This window comes from Lupinus angustifolius, chromosome LG10 (assembly GCF_001865875.1).
Source record: "Lupinus angustifolius cultivar Tanjil chromosome LG10, LupAngTanjil_v1.0, whole genome shotgun sequence".
In the NCBI taxonomy this organism is placed as follows: Eukaryota; Viridiplantae; Streptophyta; class Magnoliopsida; order Fabales; family Fabaceae; genus Lupinus; species Lupinus angustifolius.
This window is the reverse complement of record NC_032018.1, coordinates 342,666-362,288: the sequence shown is the minus strand read 5'-3', so window position 1 is coordinate 362,288 and position 19,623 is coordinate 342,666. Positions and strand designations below refer to the sequence as shown.

Below are 19,623 nucleotides of genomic sequence, written 5' to 3'. Positions count from 1 at the left end.
ACACCCATTTCTCTAATTCAATAATGTATAAGGCACTAAATTGGTAGACCTAGTTATAGGGATGGAGAAGTTCTGATTATAGATTAATCATGTGCTAAAATGTTCCTCAAACATAAAACTTTAATATATGATTCTTAAAATATAGTGTCATTTTCGAGAATCGAAAACATGATTTTGGGGATCTATTGGGGGTCTTGCAATACTAGATCAACGAGTTGTTGGTTATGTAGATTTGATATTAAGCAAACCAGCCGTGTGTATATGTGTGGTTTTGTCACATGACAGTGTTAAAGTGTTAATCTTTCAACTCCAACAAAAAGAGTTCCTTTAGGAACCTTCCTACCTCACTTCTTACTGCTTCATTTCTCTTTCCCTTTTTGTGATTTCTTGTTACTCTCCAACACCCATTTTATTACACAATCCAACCCTCAACTCAACTCTATTATTATCTATTCCATCTCTTCTACAAAGCACCACTTTCACTTCTATCAGGTACATTTCTTTCCTTTTATTTTTTTATCATTATTGTGTATTCATCATCATCATAATCATCATCTCCTCTTGCTTGCAATTTTTTCATATGTTATTGACCCTTTAAATGAGTGTGTCTTGAGTCATTGTTTTTACTATGTGCAAATCTTAGCATTTTTTTTCCATTGAGTCTTGGTGGGAGGGTTTCTGGCTAAAGGTGTTGCCTTTTCATTTTAAGGTTTAAGCTTAATGGTTGCTTCTAAATTGTTAAGCTATAAAGTTCTAAAGGGGTTCTTTCTTTCACATTTCTCTAGTTTGATGCTGTAATTGGTTGATCAAAATTCAAAAGGACTGCATTTTTTGCTTCAAATCTAGACGGGGTTGGGGAATAAGGGGAATGTTTTGATCTTTTGCATTCACTTAATTTTTTAGATTATTAGTTAACATGACTATCTTTTCCTGATATATTTACAAGTCTTAAATCACTTCAATTGGCTTATGGTATAGGCTTAAGTAAGGGAAATTTTGATTTCATTATTAACAACTTAGTCCCTTAGTTTATGCAGTTGTTTTATCAAAGTTTCTGGTCAATGGGACATAGTTTGAAGAGGGAGTCCCCAGAAAATGGAGACCGGGAACTCCACAACAGCTTTTCTCTTGATGACCTCAATGAAGATCTGTTTGAAAGGGTTCTTTCGTGGCTGCCGACTTCCACATTCTTCTGCCTAACTTCTGTGTGCAAAAGATGGAAATCAGCTGCTGCTTCTGCAAGTTTCAAGCGTGCATGCTCGCACATTCCTTCCCGCGATCCTTGGTTTTTGATGGTGGCTCCCAGCCTCAACCTATCTTTTATCTTTGACTATGCTGAAAACAGATGGAAAAGGCTCAATCATCCACGTCTTCTTCACCAAGATTCTAACCGAGGTTGCATGCCAGTTGCAGCCTCTGGTGGCCTGGTTTGCTACCGCAACTGGTCAGGGAACTTCATCGTATGCAATCCTGTTACTGGATCTTGTAATGAACTCCCTCCATTGCATTTTACCCTGGAGAATCTATCTATCTATGCCATTGTGATGAGTACAACTTCCGTAGACCAAATCTCCTACAAGATTGTATTAGTCTTTGGTGAACATCCAAATCTTTTCTTTAAAGTTTACAACTCAAGCTCTGGCCGTTGGGAACATGACACTGCCCTGCAGAGTAAGGATGATGATAATTCCATGGATTGTGATTCAACTGATAACGATGATGTTGTATACTTCCTTAGTAAGGCTGGAAATGTGGTGGCAAGTAACATGCAGAGAAGCCCATCGAAGCAATATTCGTCAGTTATTACTAACAAAGACGGTCAGGAAATAGTGTATTTTCTTAGCTCCTCAGGGACGGTCGTAGCTTGCAATTTGACATCCAAGTGCTTCTTGGAGTTCCCAAGGTTGTTGCCTGTTTTCAGCGAGTACTCTATTGATGTTGCAGAGTGTGATGGCGAGATGGTAGTTGTTTTGTTATCAGAATTCCTAGAAAGTGCGAGTCTGAGGGTGTGGAAATATGATGAGGTGAACAGATGCTGGCAACAGATCGCGGCAATGCCTGCAGCAAAGTCTCATGAGTGGTATGGAAAGAAGGCAGATGTTAACTGTGTCGGTGCTGGTGATCGGATATTTATATGCTTGAACTCGCCTGAGCTATGTTCTTATATTCTGTGTGATTTGGTGACCAACAAGTGGACTGAATTGCCAAAATGTTTCGTAAGCGGTGAAGTCGTAGAGTTCATGTCTGCGTTCTCGTTTGAACCTCGGATAGAGGCTTCTGTATGACAACAGAATGCTCCAGCCTAGTATCTTAATTTTGGTTACTATCCTTTATTTAATTTTTCTGTGTACTATTAGTTCAAATTTTATTTTGATTTGTACTTGAAATTTTCAAGCAAAATGATTAGTTAGGATTGGTATGAAGATAGAAAGTGAAGTTAATCAAGTGGTTGATTGCTATCTAGTAATGAGCAATATTGTTAGAGGAAATTTTCTATTTATGTACCATTTATCTCAATTTGTTTTTGGATTATTACTTTGCCTTCAACTACCTTCCAAGATTAATTGTCTTGGAAATTAGCATTTCTTGAAGATGGTGTCAAAATAGGTCCACCAATTGAATTTGTCAAGCAAAGATGGCAAAAAAAATTCAACAATCTCAACCGAATTATACAATAAACAAACGTGAATCACTAAATTGAGCTTCATTTGGAAATAAATCAGATTCATGACACAATCGTAATCAATGTGGTCTACTACATCTACCAAAGTCATGCAAATTGCAAATAATGTACAACCTCTCAAATCATGAAGAAAAAAAAACATAGCAAAAAACACAGAAGTCTTGCCATGAAGAAACAATACACATCATATTTGGGTCACCAATTTTTTTAATCAATTATATACCAAAAGAGTTTAATTAATTAATGTTTTAAAAAAAATTGATTAAAAAATGTCTCGTACAAATCGTGAGAACGTAAGATACACTTTCTTTTTCGCTAGATCATTGTTACTTATTGGAGATTTTATTTAAATATAAAAAATTAGGGGTCATCTTCTCAAAGAACATTAAAAAGTTTCATATTTTTCTCACTCTAGGTTAGATTCTTATTTCAATCACACATTAACTAGATGATAATACAAAATAGTGATCATTACAACCAACAAACCTATTAAACAAAATTTATGCATAGAATAATAATAATTTAAAACCCAACAAATTTCGAAAAGAATAATATCAATAACATGCCGTATAGAGATGAAAATAGTTGTATAGGTAAAAATTGCGGCGGCCGTTAATTATGGGTTATGTGTTGCGCACTTGCCGCACAATTGCGGGCCGACCTGCAGTGCTTTGAAAAGCTTTATCAGAAAGCAAACTGAAGAAATCTCCATGACAAACCTATTGATATATAGAAGGATTGCATGAACACATCCAACACGTGGTTGTTAAGATGGGAGAATAAACTGTTAACCAACATGAACCATGGATCCTAATAACACTGCATCTGTCAACCACCAGGCCTTACCCTACTCCACCTATTTGCAGGTCTTTGTGAACTTTGTCTCGAGTCGCGAGGATCGAAGAATCTATCACTTCTAGTTGCAGGTCCCACTGCATCAATCCTGCCACCTCTCCTATCTCTATGACTCTTCGTAGCGCGATTATGTCTCGGTCCAGTTGACCTCTTTTCCTTTTCAACTTCATAGACTAATGGTTGGATCCCCTGAAGATCAGGTTCCGGAACATAGTTGATAGGCCGCTTAGATTCATCCATTCTTCTAAATGTTATTGATATCCTGATAGTAAAAGTTTCAACAAAAAGAATGAGTCAGTAATAGGTTATTGGTGCAAATTGCCACAGAGAAGATCATATCAGTAAATACCTCTTCATAGGAACTGCAGGTACACAATGCTTGGCTACATCGGCGCCATTTCCATTCAAGACAAGAACAGATCTAAAGGAAAAGGCTAACTATAAGATTTGAGTAGTATATAACAGTGGAAATTTTATGAAAATTTTGACACAGCTAGATCGAAATTCGTGTAGCAATGGATTGAGAGAAAAAACTAAATAGATAGAGTGCATATAAATCCACATTGAATACTTACCCTACAGGTAGGGGAATAGCAATTGGACCATCAAACTCACCAGGACCTATAATCTTTAGATTAGATCCAAAAACTATATTGCACTCACTAAGAAATGAGACGGTGCAAAATGGTCGAACGAAATCATGGTTATCTATGTGTGGAGGTATACAGTCGCCTTCTTCATAGACATTAACAATGCAACTATCTGGAACACAAGTGGGAGGGAGTACATGCCACCTGACCAGGCGCCGTATGATGACTTTGAAAAGATCAGGTATAGGATCTACCATTGCTCTCTGAAGAATGCCGGGTGGGTTACCATCTCTATCCTGTAAGCAGAAAGTACTAGTTTAAGAGTTTCATCCCTTTATTAAACTCATAAGCAAATTAGAGTATTATACTACACCCCCAGAAATTGAAGTTACTTTTTCCAAATAAAGCAGAGGTAAAGGATTTTAAATGAGAAATGTTCACACTGGCATTAGATAAGGACTAACCACTGCGTAATTGTAACAGCACCCAAATTGGATAGTTTGGCGTCCCTTGCCCCTCATCCACTTTTGAGGAGCCGAGTATGTCCGATCTGAAAATTTAAGAATGAACATCATATAGTTCTCAGAAATAATACCACCCAACACATGTATCAAACTATAAAAAAGCATAGCAGTCAGTCTCAGATAGCAACGCAAAGCGCCCAACCAAACCAAGTTATAGTATACATACTGATTATTAATACTTAAATGTTATACTACTTCTGGAACTTTTTGTAGGACCTTGTGAGTATTTTCATGGAAATTAAGGAGGTTAGTTAATATGGTTAGTTTTATTAAATGTGTCAACAGTTAGATGTGTTTTTACAAAACTACCCTTCATTATTACGACAAGATATTTGATAAGGGTAAAATTTGTCAACAGTTAGACAGTCTAAGGGTAAAATTTCGCTCTAAGTTTAAGCGAGCATAAACGAGATATTTGATAAGACAGCAAAATAGATGTTTTTTGAGTTAAAGAGTGCAAGTTAGAACTATGACAAATTAAAGTGAGGGAAAAACTGTAAGCAAAACACGAGGGAAACAGAAATGTTATAAAAACCCTAATTTTAGTGGCTGTGATTGGCCGCGAAAGCAGCCAGTACTTAAAGACACTCTGCAACATGTTGCGTGTCGAGAGGCCCGGCTACATGATGCTGCTATAGTGTGATATTGACTACAGAGCAATGAAGTATAGCCAATTGGAGTAAAAAGAGCTTTCTTTCCTTTTCAGTATCATTAGACAACTGCAAAACACTGAAGCATGATAATGGAAAAATCATACTCCTCATAACCAAGGTCTTAAATTGTGTGGCCCATAACCGCAATTGCAGCCTCCATAATTGCAAATGCAATTTAAAATAATTTTCGTGACAAAGGCCTCGGACTAGAAGGGTCAGCTCACAAACCTTTCAATTCTCCCTTTCTTCCCATCTCCTGCAGTTCAGCAACATAACTAACTATCCTTCTCTGTTCAGCAGCACTAAAAACACCAGTGTGTAGTTCAAGACCTTCAAGGATATTCACTAGTTTTCCATTAACCCTCTCAAAACACAAGTACTCTTTCTTCCGCTTCACACTCATGAACCTAATGTACTCTCTCTGCTCTCTAGGCAACGTAGGTTTCTCAGTAACAGCTTTGGTTGCATCTGAAGGATTTGAATCAGCCACAACCACATTGTTATTGTTTGACTCGTGCTCTTCTTCACCAAATTCATCATCTTCTTGAGCCATGTCAGCCCATGACATGCGTGGACTTGGAGTCTCGATAAAAGCATTTCCCTCTGCCCCATCCTTCCAACTCCCAAGTGAATGCGTATCACAGTTATCGTCATCAACATTATCACTTATTTCTTGTGATTGCACATTATTAGAGTTTAGACCATTGGAATCATCATCATTTTGAGACTCTGCTATATGCAACAACAAAAAAGACAAATAAGAGAAAATACAAAACTTTGTTATAATTGGAGTATTTCTCTTGAACATAAAAAACAGGAGAGAATCCAAGCCCATGAATGTGCGTCTAACAATTGTGTTAAATACCATGCTCAAAACTTCATGTTGAACCAATAGAAGAGCTCTAAAATTTGACAGCCAAATTGATAACAAACACAGACCTTTTTTTAAAATCACATAGGTCTACTATTTTAGTAAGTCTCACATGAAATACACCCAATAGAAAATAATAGAGTATGTCGAAAAGCACGCTCTAAAGGCGTGGTTTAGCATAGCTTTCGAAGGATAACATGAAACAGTCTTGAAATGTGTATTCTAATTATGGTTACAATTAAATATGTTTGAAAATGTGCATGAACATATAAAAAAGTAAGTTCAATATATATAGATATAAAGGGAAATAATCTTCTATCCGATTTTGATCCTAACATTTACACCAGCAGGCAATTTGGTCTCAACCTGAAGGTTAACTTTTCTGTAATCTAATGAACTAAATTGATGGATGTTGTTAATCTAATCTCAGATAACAAAATTACATTGTACTCTATAAATGTGTGTCTAATTATTGTATCGGTGACATAACATAACTATTTGACAACCAAATCGAAAACAAAGCAAGACCCGGTTGAAAAAATTGAAAATTTAGGTGAGAAATGAAGGAACAAAAACCTGGGTGAATAGAACGGATGCGATGAGAGAGTGATTGAGTGCAACGGTGGCAGAGATCTCGTGTGAGGAAAGGAAGCCATGTGGATAAGAATTCGGAGGCGATTCGGAGTTCGGAAGGTTGATAATTTAGGAGGAAGGGATCGGTGGTTGATTGGTGTTGGGCCATGGCGATGGCTGAGTCAACTCGGATGGTGGAATCGGATACTCACTGACACAGTCACAGAGAAAGAGAAAAGAGAAGGCACAAACAAAAACAAGATACTTGCTTCATTAGATTTTTGTTATTTTTGTTACAACTAACCTTTTTAAGATGTCCTTTATATGTTATTAGATTAGAAGTAAATTACCAACGGGCATTGGGTTCAAGTGGTACATGTTTAATTCCCCTTATACGAACTCGGGTTCGAATTTTGTGGATAGAAAAAATGCATCATACATAAAGTAACACAAAAAAGTAGGACAATAGATGTGAATCGCAAATACTAACCCACTAATTCTATGTTAAAAATGATATGGTGTTTCTCTTATACTTTATTATTTTTAGACTTGTTTGGAAAAACTCACAAGTTGTTTGGTCAAACATAAAAATAGCTTTGGAGAATATATTAGTTCTTTTCTTAAGGCTACACTAGATTTCTAAGGTTAATGTTTCAATCCTAAGAATAACACTTGTCGTAAGTGACAACTCCAAAAAAGATTAATTTCTTACAAAAAAAGAAAATGAGATATCATTTGATAATACCAAAAAAATATTATTATAATTGAATTGATTACTTATAAAGTTCAGCTTTCATCATTATAACCCTATAGTTATGAGTTACAATTTTACAACTACAATATAATTTTGTCAAGTACAAATTTTATTTTACAATACTGACTTATAATTATGAGATTAAAGCTAAAGTAAGATGAACTTGTAATGGAGAGTTTATACTTGTTCAAAATTAGCTTTGTTTTTTGGTGGGTCGTTGGTCCATATGTGAGGGTGTTAGGTCATAAGGCCGAAACTCAAACAGTTATCATCCGTAGCTACTGGGTCCAACAACAACAGGGAGAGACCTCAAAATCGGGGCCTAATAATCAACATACCCAATCTTGCAACATCGATTAAAATTTAAAGAATAAAATTACTCTCACATTCCATTGTTCTTTATTAAGTTTTATTCATTTACTATAATAATTAGTGGAAATTGGTATATTCTACCTAGGAACTTGAACTAATCAATTATTTTTATAGGATTTTCAAAATTGCACAATACAAAGACATATAAAAGACTTACGAATATTGATTCTTGACAAATCAGACCTTTAGTCAGTCAAATCAGTTTACAAACTCCTCATCAACTAGGCACACCAAAGGGAACACTCAAAGCAACAATACCAATATCCTTTGGACCTCAAAGCCTCTTTTGAAGGTCACCACTTTCGCATGAAGACTATTTTAGGATAAACTGCCAACTATGAAAGCCTTACTTAGAAGAGGAATTGTTCCATCATGGGGGAAGAGATCTTTTATGCAGATTATGTAATAATCATCCCGAATCTTCTCAACACCTTTTATCTTCTTTCAGGTTTACTTATTTAATTTGACAACTAATATACAATTGGATAGATCTTTGCATTATACTATTTAAAAACATAATTTTATCATTCACTTGTGTATGCCAATTAAAATTGGTGTCAAAAGTTTAGAAGTATCATATGGTTAGCAACAATATGGTTTATTTGACTTGCTAAGAATGATATCATATTCAATTCAACTCAGAAGTCAGTGCAACAGATAGTAGAGACAACAAATGTGAAATCTTGACCTTGGATCATTGAAAAAATGGGTAAATCATCAATGTTCTACTCATAATGAGATGTCAATCCTCGTACATGTCTACTACAATTTTCTTGACCTCATCTACCTTCATTAATCATATTCTCTTGCATTCTTTTTTCTCTTTTCATCTTATGTTGGTGTTTTAATGATCCCTACATTATTGTCCGCAATTGTATTTTGTAATATTTTTGTAACATATTTAATAAAACATCCTTTTTGCCGATAAAAGAGGTATATATATTAAAATATATTTAAAAAATCATGATTGGAGCTAGTTCAATACATATCTTCCTACTGATATGTCTTAGGATCTGTGTTATACTTAACCCAGTAACTTTTATCCACTGGTGAAGTTGCAGGCATCGAATAGAAATTTGTAGTAAGCTTCAAATAACCGTAAATAAATAAAGAAAATGATATATTCTCCTACTAATCTTTCTATCAACAAGATGTTATAGGTATGTGTCACTTTCTTGTACCTAGAATGATCAATAGAATAATTTAGTAGGAGGATTCCTATATAAATAATGCTTGAGTTCGTAGTAGGAGGGTCCTAGAATGTCTCAATCTGTATAAAATTAGACTAATCAGCTAGTCGAGTCAATATTTGTTTGTTTTCACCGCCCCTGGCCCTCAAAATTATCAGCTTGTTGACCCATGCTACCAATATTTGAACGAAAAGTGATTGTTATTAAGTACCCAAAAGTGATTTTTATTCCACAAAATCCGCAACTCTATTACATACATTGGCTTCATCTCTCCGTCCATGGATATATATTATTATCAACCCCAACACTAGTACTTTTATATATATTTCTATATATAAGGAACCTACTTGATATTTTATGTATACAATAAACCCATAATAAAATGCATAACAGCTTTCCCATGCATCATAAACATACGAAATTATTATGAAATAACGTGATATCAGTTGCTATTAGCAAAAACCACGAATTGATCAAGAGTGGAATAAATAAATGAGTTTTTCCGTTGTTTACACAAATTTCAGTTCGTACAAAAAAGACTTTTCCGTTATCATTTAATCATATGATTGGACTGTACGTACATGAATCATGCCTTCGCTGGGTATATATATTGGTCCATTAACTCGTACCTAGAACAAGGATGTTCTCCATTAATAATGAAATATTGATGATGTTATGTGTGTTTTTAATAATAAAAGTATTATTTCGTTGTATATAAAGTGATAAAATTATATTTTGATATTATTATTATTTTTATTTTCTTAGCACTTGTATCTCTATTAAAGAACCAAATATTTATCCTAGGGTATGTTTATTACTACTTAGTATGTCGGTGTCACTTAGATAAGGACATGATTTTTTTCTGTTAAATTTTTAGACCTACTTTCTGTGGTCTTGAGGAAACTCAATTAAACACGACTTTAGCAAATATGCAATGGTGAAAAAGGATATAACACTGTTTCAAAAACGGCTGCATATGAATATATGATATTTCTTCTGAAATTATAAAGGGATATGTAAAAGTGTACGATAAAGAAAGAAATGAGTGAGATAGGGTACACAGAATGTGGGAACCTATCTCTCAGGTCAGGCATAAAGCCACAAAAGTCTTCAATAATCAACCGTCCCTTGGCATGGCTTATCTAGACATCAATTTAATTTACTGAAACTTTAATTCATTATTTAATTAAACATCATATTTCATCTCTTCTTTATCATATATCTTATGCATCAAAAATTGATTCTCATTTATAAGTTCAAAGTATAACATATATGTAGAAATAGTTTAAAGATTTTTATATAGTTATCAATCATTCGTTTGTATTACTTGAAAATATATAAAACTCATACGTTGTTAGTACATACATATTTTTCTCTTACAAGTTTAACAAAATATTAATAATTAGTCTTTCAGTAGTTGCTTAGCATTAATACATGCTTTTATTGTAAAAAAAATATGAAAAATGATTTATCCCCTACTAAAACCTCATATTATTTCTCATATCAACACGAACGTGATATATGTTATAAAGTAGTAATTTATTTATTAATAATTGGTTTATAAGTAGCATATGTCATTTTTTTTTGCAGATATGAAGATTAATAAGAGTATACAACGTTACTAAAAAAATATTTCATTCATTACATATTTTTTAGTGTTTAAGATTATAAACATAGTTTAAAAAATCATTAAATGATGTAAAACTTTGAAAAAAAAACTAATTAAAATATCATCATTTTATCCACATTGGAAACTGAATTACAAGAAAGTGAGAAAATACAAATGATGAAAAATAGAAGTAATAAATAAAGATATAATTAAAAATAAAATATAAGTGTATATTAAATTTCTACATCATCAAAATATATAGAGTAGGTGGAGTAATTATTTATGTGTTATTAATGATGATTAATGAAAAAATAAAAAAAATAATGAGAAATCGGCCAAAATCTGGATTGTGTGTGTCACAAACAAAATTATTGTAGCTAAAATATATGGTCCATTTGGTTGTAAGTAACTAAGTATTGTTCAACATAGCCGAAATGCAAAATGAATTTTCATTTTGGGGGGTGACCGTCTATTAATGAGACAGCGATTTTAGAAAATCAGCCTTTGCAAGTGATGAGGCAAGACATGATGGCATTGCCATTGGAACCACCTTCAAGTCACTACAACGATCTTCTATATTAATGAAGAGGAAAATGTCATATAATAACATACAAAAATAAACATGTAATAACATTTTTATCTTTTTGTTTACTATGAAATCACATTTTTATCATTAAAAATATTAAGTAAAAACAATCACTTATCTCCCGGTTAATAAAAAAGATCCTTGTTCGTTTTGATTCAGTTTTATTCACATATCATCCATTTATGTGCGCTGTTAATGTTGTTTCACCTCATATTTAAGAACGTCGTTCAAAACTCTATTAAATGACCGTTGTTGATTACGATATTTGACAGAGTGAATTTCATATCAACCAAGTTGTATTAATTTTCTACTTAATGTCTCCTGATCTCCACCTTGGCCTCACTAAGCAACAAAAATATTCTGGTTTAGAAGTTAGGTAATACAATATCATGCTTTATGAACAATTTGTATGTACTCTATTTGTACAGAAATTAATCTAGGTCCTACATAACCCTACATATCATAAGACCACGTGTTTACTCTTTCTTTCTACTCTCTTTGTGATGAACACGTTTTATTTAACCCCCTCATTATATATATAATAACGCTTCACTACACTTCTACCTCAAAGCCATAACAACAGTCTTTGAAATCCATACAATTCATAGTGAAACCAGCTATATGGCTGGTACTCATGATAGTAGTAGTTCCATGCAAAACCAATCTTGTAATAATGACTTAGCTTGTTCCAACAATATTAGTAAGTTGTATAGAGGGGTGAGGAAGAGAAAATGGGGTAAATGGGTATCTGAGATTAGGCTTCCAAATAGTCGTGACCGTATATGGTTGGGTTCTTATGATACTCAACTTAAGGCTGCTAGGGCTTTTGATGCAGCTCTTTACATTCTACGTGGTACCAATGCATGTTTCAATTTCCCTGACACGCCTCTCAACATGAACATAAACAATGTGGTTGTTCCTCGTGGCCGATCTCTTTCCCCTCAGGAAATTCAAGAGGTTGCTGCTAAGTTTGCAAATTATACACATACCCAACTTGAAACTCAAGAAGAAGAAGAAGAAGAAGAAGAACCATTAGAGTCACAAAGTGGTGTTGATTCATTTGGATTATTTGAATCAAAAACTACATCTTCTGGTTCTGGGTATGATAACTATGATGGGAAAATGGATTGGACATTTTTGAACATGTTGGATGATGACTCTAATGCAGTTGCGGGCTTCGATTGTAGACCTGATTATTGTGAACTAGACAAGACGTATTCATCAGGTGAGTTATTATATTACACACAACCACCACCACTTGAGGATAATAATGGGGATGAAACTGAAGGGAATGATGCTTTTTATAACCATTCAATCCTTTGGAGTTGGGACTTTTGATTCACCTGCTACCTCTTGCGAAAAAAAGTATCTGTTATCCCAAACTATATTTCAAACTATATCCTAAACTAATAGTAACGAAAGAAAAACAGAAAAGATATTGTGACATATTTTGAGATAACGAATCCTCGTAATCATTTATATGGTTGTTTCTAAGTAATTATAGTTGGGCTAAGGCCTAAGGCAACATAGTAGATAGTATAGAGATGTATATCATGTCATTAATATTGTGGAAAGTGGCCCAGTTTTTTATTCTTGTATATTTCTTCTATTCTATTGATCAGCATTCAGCTCTGGACCCAAAAAAATTCGCACTTGGTAGTTGCTAGTAGCTACCTGCTATACAAATTTCTCTTGCATATTTTTCATTTTTGCATAAATATATATATATACTTTACATGTATACTTGTGAAGCCATATAATGCCGTTATATAACATTTTTCTTTATTTTTCTGTAGCTTTGATAATGAATTAGATTTCCAATAATGATATTTGTACAATTCAAAATTTTCCTACTTTATATGATGATTGCATGTAAGAGAGTCGAAGTGGGATATTAATTTGAATTTGTGATCATCAAGATGATTTAAAATTGTAAGAATATTGGTTTGAATTTATAATCATCATTGTTTAGAAGAAAAATAACACATTTTGTTATATAATTTGATATACGGATAGGTTAAATTCTGTAGTGTAAAGTTTAAACTATCTTATCAAATTATATGAAGTTGGTAGCATCTGGAAGTTAAAAAGTCAGTGAAATTGTGTTTAAAGATTGTTTCCTAGTGCTCAAGCTCAACAACATTCCTTTTCAGTTTCTGACAGCTTTGATGATTGTTCCAATCTATGTACCAAACCAATTGAAATGTATTGTGTAGTTAAAAAAAAAATTATAAATACAAAATTATATTATTTGATGTGAATGAAGACAAAAAGAGTTTTTGGGACAGAGGATCCTTATCCTTGATGACAATCCATGATAAATTTGTAGGATTTCATGGTAAAATTGGTTGAGACGTGTAAATTTGTAAACCACTCTCAAACTCAAGGATTGGAATCATGTGTTTGAACTTAATTACCAAAAAAAATATTGACATGCTTAAACTTTGAAAACATATTTAAAAGGAAAATATTGAAGGAATCACATCAATTGTTCTACACCTTTTTAAAAGTTCCTACTGTTAAGAAATGGAAAATTAATATGAAAGTGTAATTTTAATATATTAAACGTGCCACTTTTTAACATTAAGTGTATGATATTACATAAAACACTGTTCTATATCATCATCCCTTTTATATAATCCTATAGTTCACATTTGCCTCTAGTTCATCATTTTTAATAATTTTTTCAAATTTCATCTCCAAGTGTATTAACCAATGTGATTTGTATGATATGATCACCAATTTTCAGGCCTGGTGTATTTGTTCCAAGTTGTAGATTCTTTGGCATTGAATCTGAATGGAAAAGTGACTTGTTCTATCATGTAATTTACTATTGGTTACATTACATCTGAATCAAATGAAGAAAAACTAACACAAAAAAGTAATTTAACAAATAAAATAAAATTAGGGTACAAAATTAATGGTACAATTCTGCTACAACACTTCTCTTTCCTTCTAACCTTCTCCACATATTTTTTTTCCTTTTCTTCACCATTTTTCATTTTCTTCTTCTTCAGAATTGGACATCCCATATACAAGAATGACTACAATGTCTATATGGATTTTTACTGTGTCAAAAACTTGTATACCTCCTTGGCTCAATGTATGACAACACGAAGCAGGCCCGGTTGCGGTTCTGTGAAGTCAAGGCCCTCTTCTTCGAGTAGATAATGCTGTACAGCTATCGGAAGTCTTGCAGGGGTGCGAGAACCTCTCGTATGGTGACCAGTACCAACGCAGATATAAACCTGTAAACGCTGCTCGGCAGCTCTGGCAGTGCTTCTTAGCACACTCAATTCATGTTTCAGCGCGTGAAGGGCTTCACTTACATGCAGCCCATGCAGGTCTATTATCCTCTCGTGTCCTCTTCCATTGACCTGCATCACTGGCCCAACAGGGTTCCTGAAAAATCAACACATGCAATGTTTACAAAAGCATAATGAGGAAAGTTAATACAATGAAAAGGAACATTGGAGCTCTTGCAGCAATATAGGCTATCTTGATATTTCATATTATTCGATGTAATTCTTATGACAACATCCTGTCCGGTTCCGGTTTAGACAATTTAACGTAAATCAAAAGTCTCACCAATTCATTATCCAGTCCAGTTAACCATTGCAGGACGCATATTGCCACCATGACACCACACAAGTCATTTTTTTAACCAAAGTTTGCATGAATAGGAAATAGTGGAAGCAGATCGGAACACACCTCTGGCGGTAAATAGATTCTTGAGCTTTTCCATGAGCTGCTTTCATATGCATGTTGTGTACTTGCCCCTTAGCACTTAGCTCTTTGGCTAGGGCCTTATTGCCGATAAGGTAGGCTTGACGTGCCTGTTTTTAAATTATAAACAACTATATTAATGTTAGGATGGGTGACCTCCTATGAAGCCATTGTGTTAAATCCCTTTCTCCATCAAGTGTGATAAAGCTCACTTGTTGAAAGTCAAGTTACAAGAGTTTTAAGTAGACACAAAAAACGTAAGCAAAAATCTACATTCGCATAAAAAAAACAGAACTGCAGAGAAAAGGTTCCTTACTCTTCTGTTAAATCTGCACACATTACCCAGACCCAACTTGATATTCCAAACTTATATGAACGTGTGGCTAAAGAAAGTTAGTAACCTACAGCCGAACTTTAATCAGTCTTTTAATTTAGTTAGTGAAATTAATATAAAGTTTTATTTAAATTCACTTGTGTACTTTAGGAGTTAAGTTAGGAAAAGTATGGGACTTAATTTATTATGAATATGATAATGACAATTATATAAATTATGGCACCTAAAATTTTGGGAAAATTTGGCGCCCCGTGGTTTAGCTGCCCCTGTTTATGTACAACAATTCAAGAAAGATACATGCCAACCACAAAAGCATAACCAAAATTGTTAGATTATATTCTCACTCAATACTCGTTAACTTCTTCACAGCATGAGTTAAAGACCTACCTGCTCAAAATATGCATTTCGCAAGCGTGCATGATCACGGGCCTCTTCCCGCAGCTCAGAATACATATTTGCTGCAATCCATGATTGTTATAGGAAACAACAGTATAGAAGAAATCATTTCACAATTCAAGTATGCATATAAACATAAATATTTACCAACTGCATCACCGGTTTCAAGCCAAATAGGAACTGTCCGAGCAGAAACACGGTTCTGTGACCTATCACCAAAGTTTGCACTCCCCTGTCCACCATTGTACGCACTAGCCAAAACATTTAAACTCCTACTCGAGCCAGTGGATGCATCACTAGAACCATTTCTATCGTACTTCCATATACCAGAATCCTGAGAAGCCAATTTCCTGACAGCTGAAGCAAAGTCGATAGCACCTCTAGATGGATTTGAAGAGCTAGTTCTGAACATGAGCATGTCTTTGCTGGATGATAGGTAAGGACTGCCACTTTGTTGGGCATTACCCGTAGCATATTTTGCAGAAGTAGCTTGGGCATTTGGTGAGGTGAGTGCTGGAAAGTCCATTGGAGTGAGATTAGGAGCTGACAAAGCCTTTGAATTCAGATTCTGATTGAAGCTACCATCAACTTGAAGCTACAAGTTTGGAGGGGGGAAATGGAGGCGATCAACATAAAATTCCTTTATTAAGAAGGATGCCAAAGAAATGAGTAATATTCATGACATATCACGATGACTACAATAGAATGAAAGACAATCCAGGGACATGGATTCGTATACAACTAAATGATTATATATTTGTATATCGAAAAAATGCTAATAAAATGCCAATGACTCCTTCATAGCATGAAACCCATGGGGTGTCTGGATTCAGGAAACAGTTATTAGAAACCAGAGTCACCTTACAACTTTATAGGGGCACCAGCTCTTCCCTACCAAAAACATGTCAAGGTATTGCTCTACAAATTTAGCATTGACCCCTTCAGATTTAATATTGTACCAACTATACCAACTACCAAAGCATAGTGTAAGATGTTTGTTTCAAACTAATAATTGCATCACAACATGCATTGGCTAAGCAACATGAATATAACAGACAAATATATAGTGCATGAATAAAGCTCAATACATATATAGTGCATGAACATAGTACACAAAGCAAACATTTTTAGAGGCAATCATATAAAAACAAGCTTAAAAAAATAACCACGAGTCAGTTACTACATGAAGATCAACCTACCTCTAACTGAGTGAGCATATCAATGGTCAGATGCAAATCACATCCATTGGCAAAGTAAACTTCGGCCAGGCTTTCTGATGCAAAACCAGGGAATAGAGAAGCTAAAAACTCCAAAGGGTTCAAACTAGCATCATTAACAATCCCATTATCAGACAAAATATCATTTAAGAATCCATGTCTAGAGTTGTCATCGTAAATAAGTGCCTCTTGACTACCACTAACATGATGGTTGGTATTCCCGATTTGCTTATCCCAAGGCTTTGCTAATGGGCTCAAAAGGCTTGCTGAAGATGGTTCCTCCATGTGGGTTGAATTCGAAAATAGAAATTTATCATCAGCAATGGTATTTCCATTAAGGTGCTGCTCATTTAATATGAATCTACTTCCCTTAGAAGGAAACCTTGAAGATTCATTATCATCATCGTGTATGGATAAGCCCACCAAAGAGAGGTTGGTAAGACCTTGGGACTCATCTTCTCCCATGACCTTGAAGTCAGGGGTGATATCATCAGGGAGCTGACACTGCCAGTAATGGTGAGCCTCATCATCAGAATTATCTGGAACGGACGACCCTGATCGATCTAAAACTGCTTTCCCAAGGGATTCAGAAGTAGTGAGACTAGAAGCTACATCTACTAAGCCAGTACTTCCTGACGGAGATGATCTGAGGGCAAAAGGAACAAATTCTGCTGCATTCGGATTCAAAGTGGTTGCCTTGCTTGTGGAGTTAAGCTTTGTGTCTGTTTGGGATCCTGTCTTGAATAAGCTCATAATTTACGAGAATATGGACAAACTTTACTAAAACATAAGTGGTCTTTTAAAAACGATAGCTGCCAAATTCCAGTCAGCTTAAACCAAACCCTGCAAAATAATTTAATTTGATCATACAAGTTGATGAACCGGACTGCCAATAAAATTTCAAGTTCAACACAACAATAAAATTTCACAAGTTTCACAATTGAGTACTAGACATATGAATTCAACAATATTATCGCTGGTGACATGTTACAGGAATGTGTGACCTGACATCAAATTAACAACGAAACAGTGGAAATTACACAAGTTCCGTAAATCACGTATAGACAAATGAATTCAACAGTATCCCAGGAAACGTAATACAGCAATGTGAATAAACAACTCCATATTGTATTACAGTTTAAAATCCACGCATGTGTTAGGCAAGTTCAAGCAGTGGAACATATGTAATAAGCGCTAACGGTGTTGATTACACCTGCAAGCAACTATAGCTGGGAATTTTCAGAACATCAACTTGGAAGTGGTCATAAGTTAAATTGAACACCAACTGTGTATGAATTACAGACAAAACTTTTAGCAAGACTTATGAATACCAAATTTGCATTGGAGAATACTGACCAATTTCAGAACTAGTAAGAAGCTGCAGGATAAGGTTCAAAGTTCAAACCCTGAAATTTCCTGAAGCAAATAATTGATAACATTTAAAGCAGTTTCTAAGATGAATTAAACGATTGAAAGAATTATTCAATGGTAGCTACTAGCTACATAAAAAGCTTGTTAAAACTCAACAACACATCAAAAATTCCAAACACAAATTTCGCAAACAAAACAAAAGTGCAGATATTAAAGACAGCAATAGATTAAAACAATGAAAGAGAATAAAAAAGTAACAAGTCAAAGCATGAGTACACCAAAAACACAACCTTCCATTATCAAAGCCAAAATCTCTAAGAGATCTTAAGGAATTCAACGTGTCAGCGAATCAGAAGAGTATACAAAAAAAAGAACCCAACAAGTAAAAATTATCAAATAAAACAAAAGCAGTCAAATTCAGGAATAAGAAAAGAATATGAGATGGGTAAGTGAAAGATCTAAAATTTATAGAAGAGAGTGAAGGAAAAATTATACCTTTGCTAATCAAATCAAAGGGATCCATGAATGAAGATTACATGAGAATAGATGGTAAAAGATGAAGAGATAAGTGAAACAAATTTCTATTTTTTTGTATTTATTTTTTAATTCTGGGAAATTGAGCTTGGAATTTTCTTCTCTAGTATTGTTATCAGGTTTATTCTCTCTTTTATTCTTTCTCTTTTCCTTTTCATTCTCTCTCACACACACACGTTTCTTAGTTTTATTTTTATTGTTTATAATATTTTTATTTTTGAAACCCTCTTAACTTAAATCACAATTATTAAAAGATAATCATCTTATTAACAAATAATTTGCTTTCCATTAAAAATAAGCTACTGCAAATTTTAATGGAATATTGTTTATCATAAGTGATAAAAGAATAATATAAAATTTTACTTTGTTCTACTAAATGCACTCAAGTTTGGTTTAATGATTTTAAAAAAACATTCTTTATATTTTGTCGGAACAATTATAAATAATTTTTGCAGATAAACCAATTTCACTCACATTTTACATTTAGCTTTTTCTTGAAAAAATGGTTTAATTTCCTACTTTTGGTCCATTATACTACTTAATATTTATCATATGATTCATATCCATGGTGGTTAAGTTTTATATTCAAGTGTCTGACCCAAATGTGCATATGAAAAAAGTGAAAAGGTAGAAAATGAATGAAGTTTGGCCCATTTTATTGGTTCTTCCTTCCACAAAGATGCATAAAGAGGATATATAAAAAATGATTACACATTGTCAAAGGAACCGTGAGTTTTGCCATCATGATAATTTATATGTTTCCTTCATTTGACTTATGTATTGTG

At 34.0% G+C, this 19,623-nt stretch overlaps 4 protein-coding genes across 9 annotated transcripts; 2 read left to right on the top strand and 2 right to left on the bottom strand.

The window, feature by feature from the left end:
* LOC109358240 (F-box only protein 13-like) lies at positions 293–2,457 on the top strand. 2 transcript variants are annotated; one of them, XM_019602355.1, is made up of 2 exons: positions 293–492; positions 1,038–2,457. In XM_019602355.1, the coding sequence occupies exon 2, from the start codon at positions 1,062–1,064 to the stop codon at positions 2,283–2,285; it is 1,224 nt and encodes a 407-aa protein (XP_019457900.1). In that variant the 5' UTR covers positions 293–492; positions 1,038–1,061; the 3' UTR covers positions 2,286–2,457. The 2 variants fall into 2 exon arrangements, with proteins under 2 accessions (XP_019457900.1, XP_019457899.1); XM_019602354.1 differs by having other exon boundaries at positions 1,029–2,457.
* On the bottom strand, positions 3,276–7,018 carry LOC109358239 (RNA demethylase ALKBH5-like). 3 transcript variants are annotated; one of them, XM_019602351.1, is made up of 7 exons: positions 7,003–7,018; positions 6,753–6,972; positions 5,534–6,037; positions 4,593–4,678; positions 4,114–4,424; positions 3,888–3,959; positions 3,276–3,800 (listed from the first exon to the last, which is right to left on the bottom strand). In XM_019602351.1, the coding sequence occupies exons 2-7, from the start codon at positions 6,916–6,918 to the stop codon at positions 3,512–3,514; spliced, it is 1,428 nt and encodes a 475-aa protein (XP_019457896.1). In that variant the 5' UTR covers positions 6,919–6,972; positions 7,003–7,018; the 3' UTR covers positions 3,276–3,511. The 3 variants fall into 3 exon arrangements, with proteins under 3 accessions (XP_019457896.1, XP_019457897.1, XP_019457898.1); XM_019602353.1 differs by having other exon boundaries at positions 3,287–3,800; positions 5,534–6,034; XM_019602352.1 differs by lacking the exon at positions 7,003–7,018 and having other exon boundaries at positions 6,753–6,988.
* On the top strand, positions 11,847–12,894 carry LOC109358241 (ethylene-responsive transcription factor ERF017-like). The gene has a single exon (XM_019602356.1). It carries the CDS (start codon positions 11,882–11,884, stop codon positions 12,596–12,598), a length of 717 nt encoding a protein of 238 aa, XP_019457901.1. The 5' UTR covers positions 11,847–11,881; the 3' UTR covers positions 12,599–12,894.
* On the bottom strand, positions 14,240–18,974 carry LOC109358237 (polyadenylate-binding protein-interacting protein 7-like). 3 transcript variants are annotated; one of them, XM_019602349.1, is made up of 7 exons: positions 18,800–18,974; positions 18,290–18,349; positions 16,916–17,776; positions 15,864–16,311; positions 15,708–15,778; positions 14,972–15,096; positions 14,240–14,662 (listed from the first exon to the last, which is right to left on the bottom strand). In XM_019602349.1, the coding sequence occupies exons 3-7, from the start codon at positions 17,684–17,686 to the stop codon at positions 14,359–14,361; spliced, it is 1,719 nt and encodes a 572-aa protein (XP_019457894.1). In that variant the 5' UTR covers positions 17,687–17,776; positions 18,290–18,349; positions 18,800–18,974; the 3' UTR covers positions 14,240–14,358. The 3 variants fall into 3 exon arrangements, with proteins under 3 accessions (XP_019457894.1, XP_019457895.1, XP_019457893.1); XM_019602350.1 differs by lacking the exon at positions 18,290–18,349 and adding an exon at positions 18,069–18,146; XM_019602348.1 differs by lacking the exon at positions 18,290–18,349.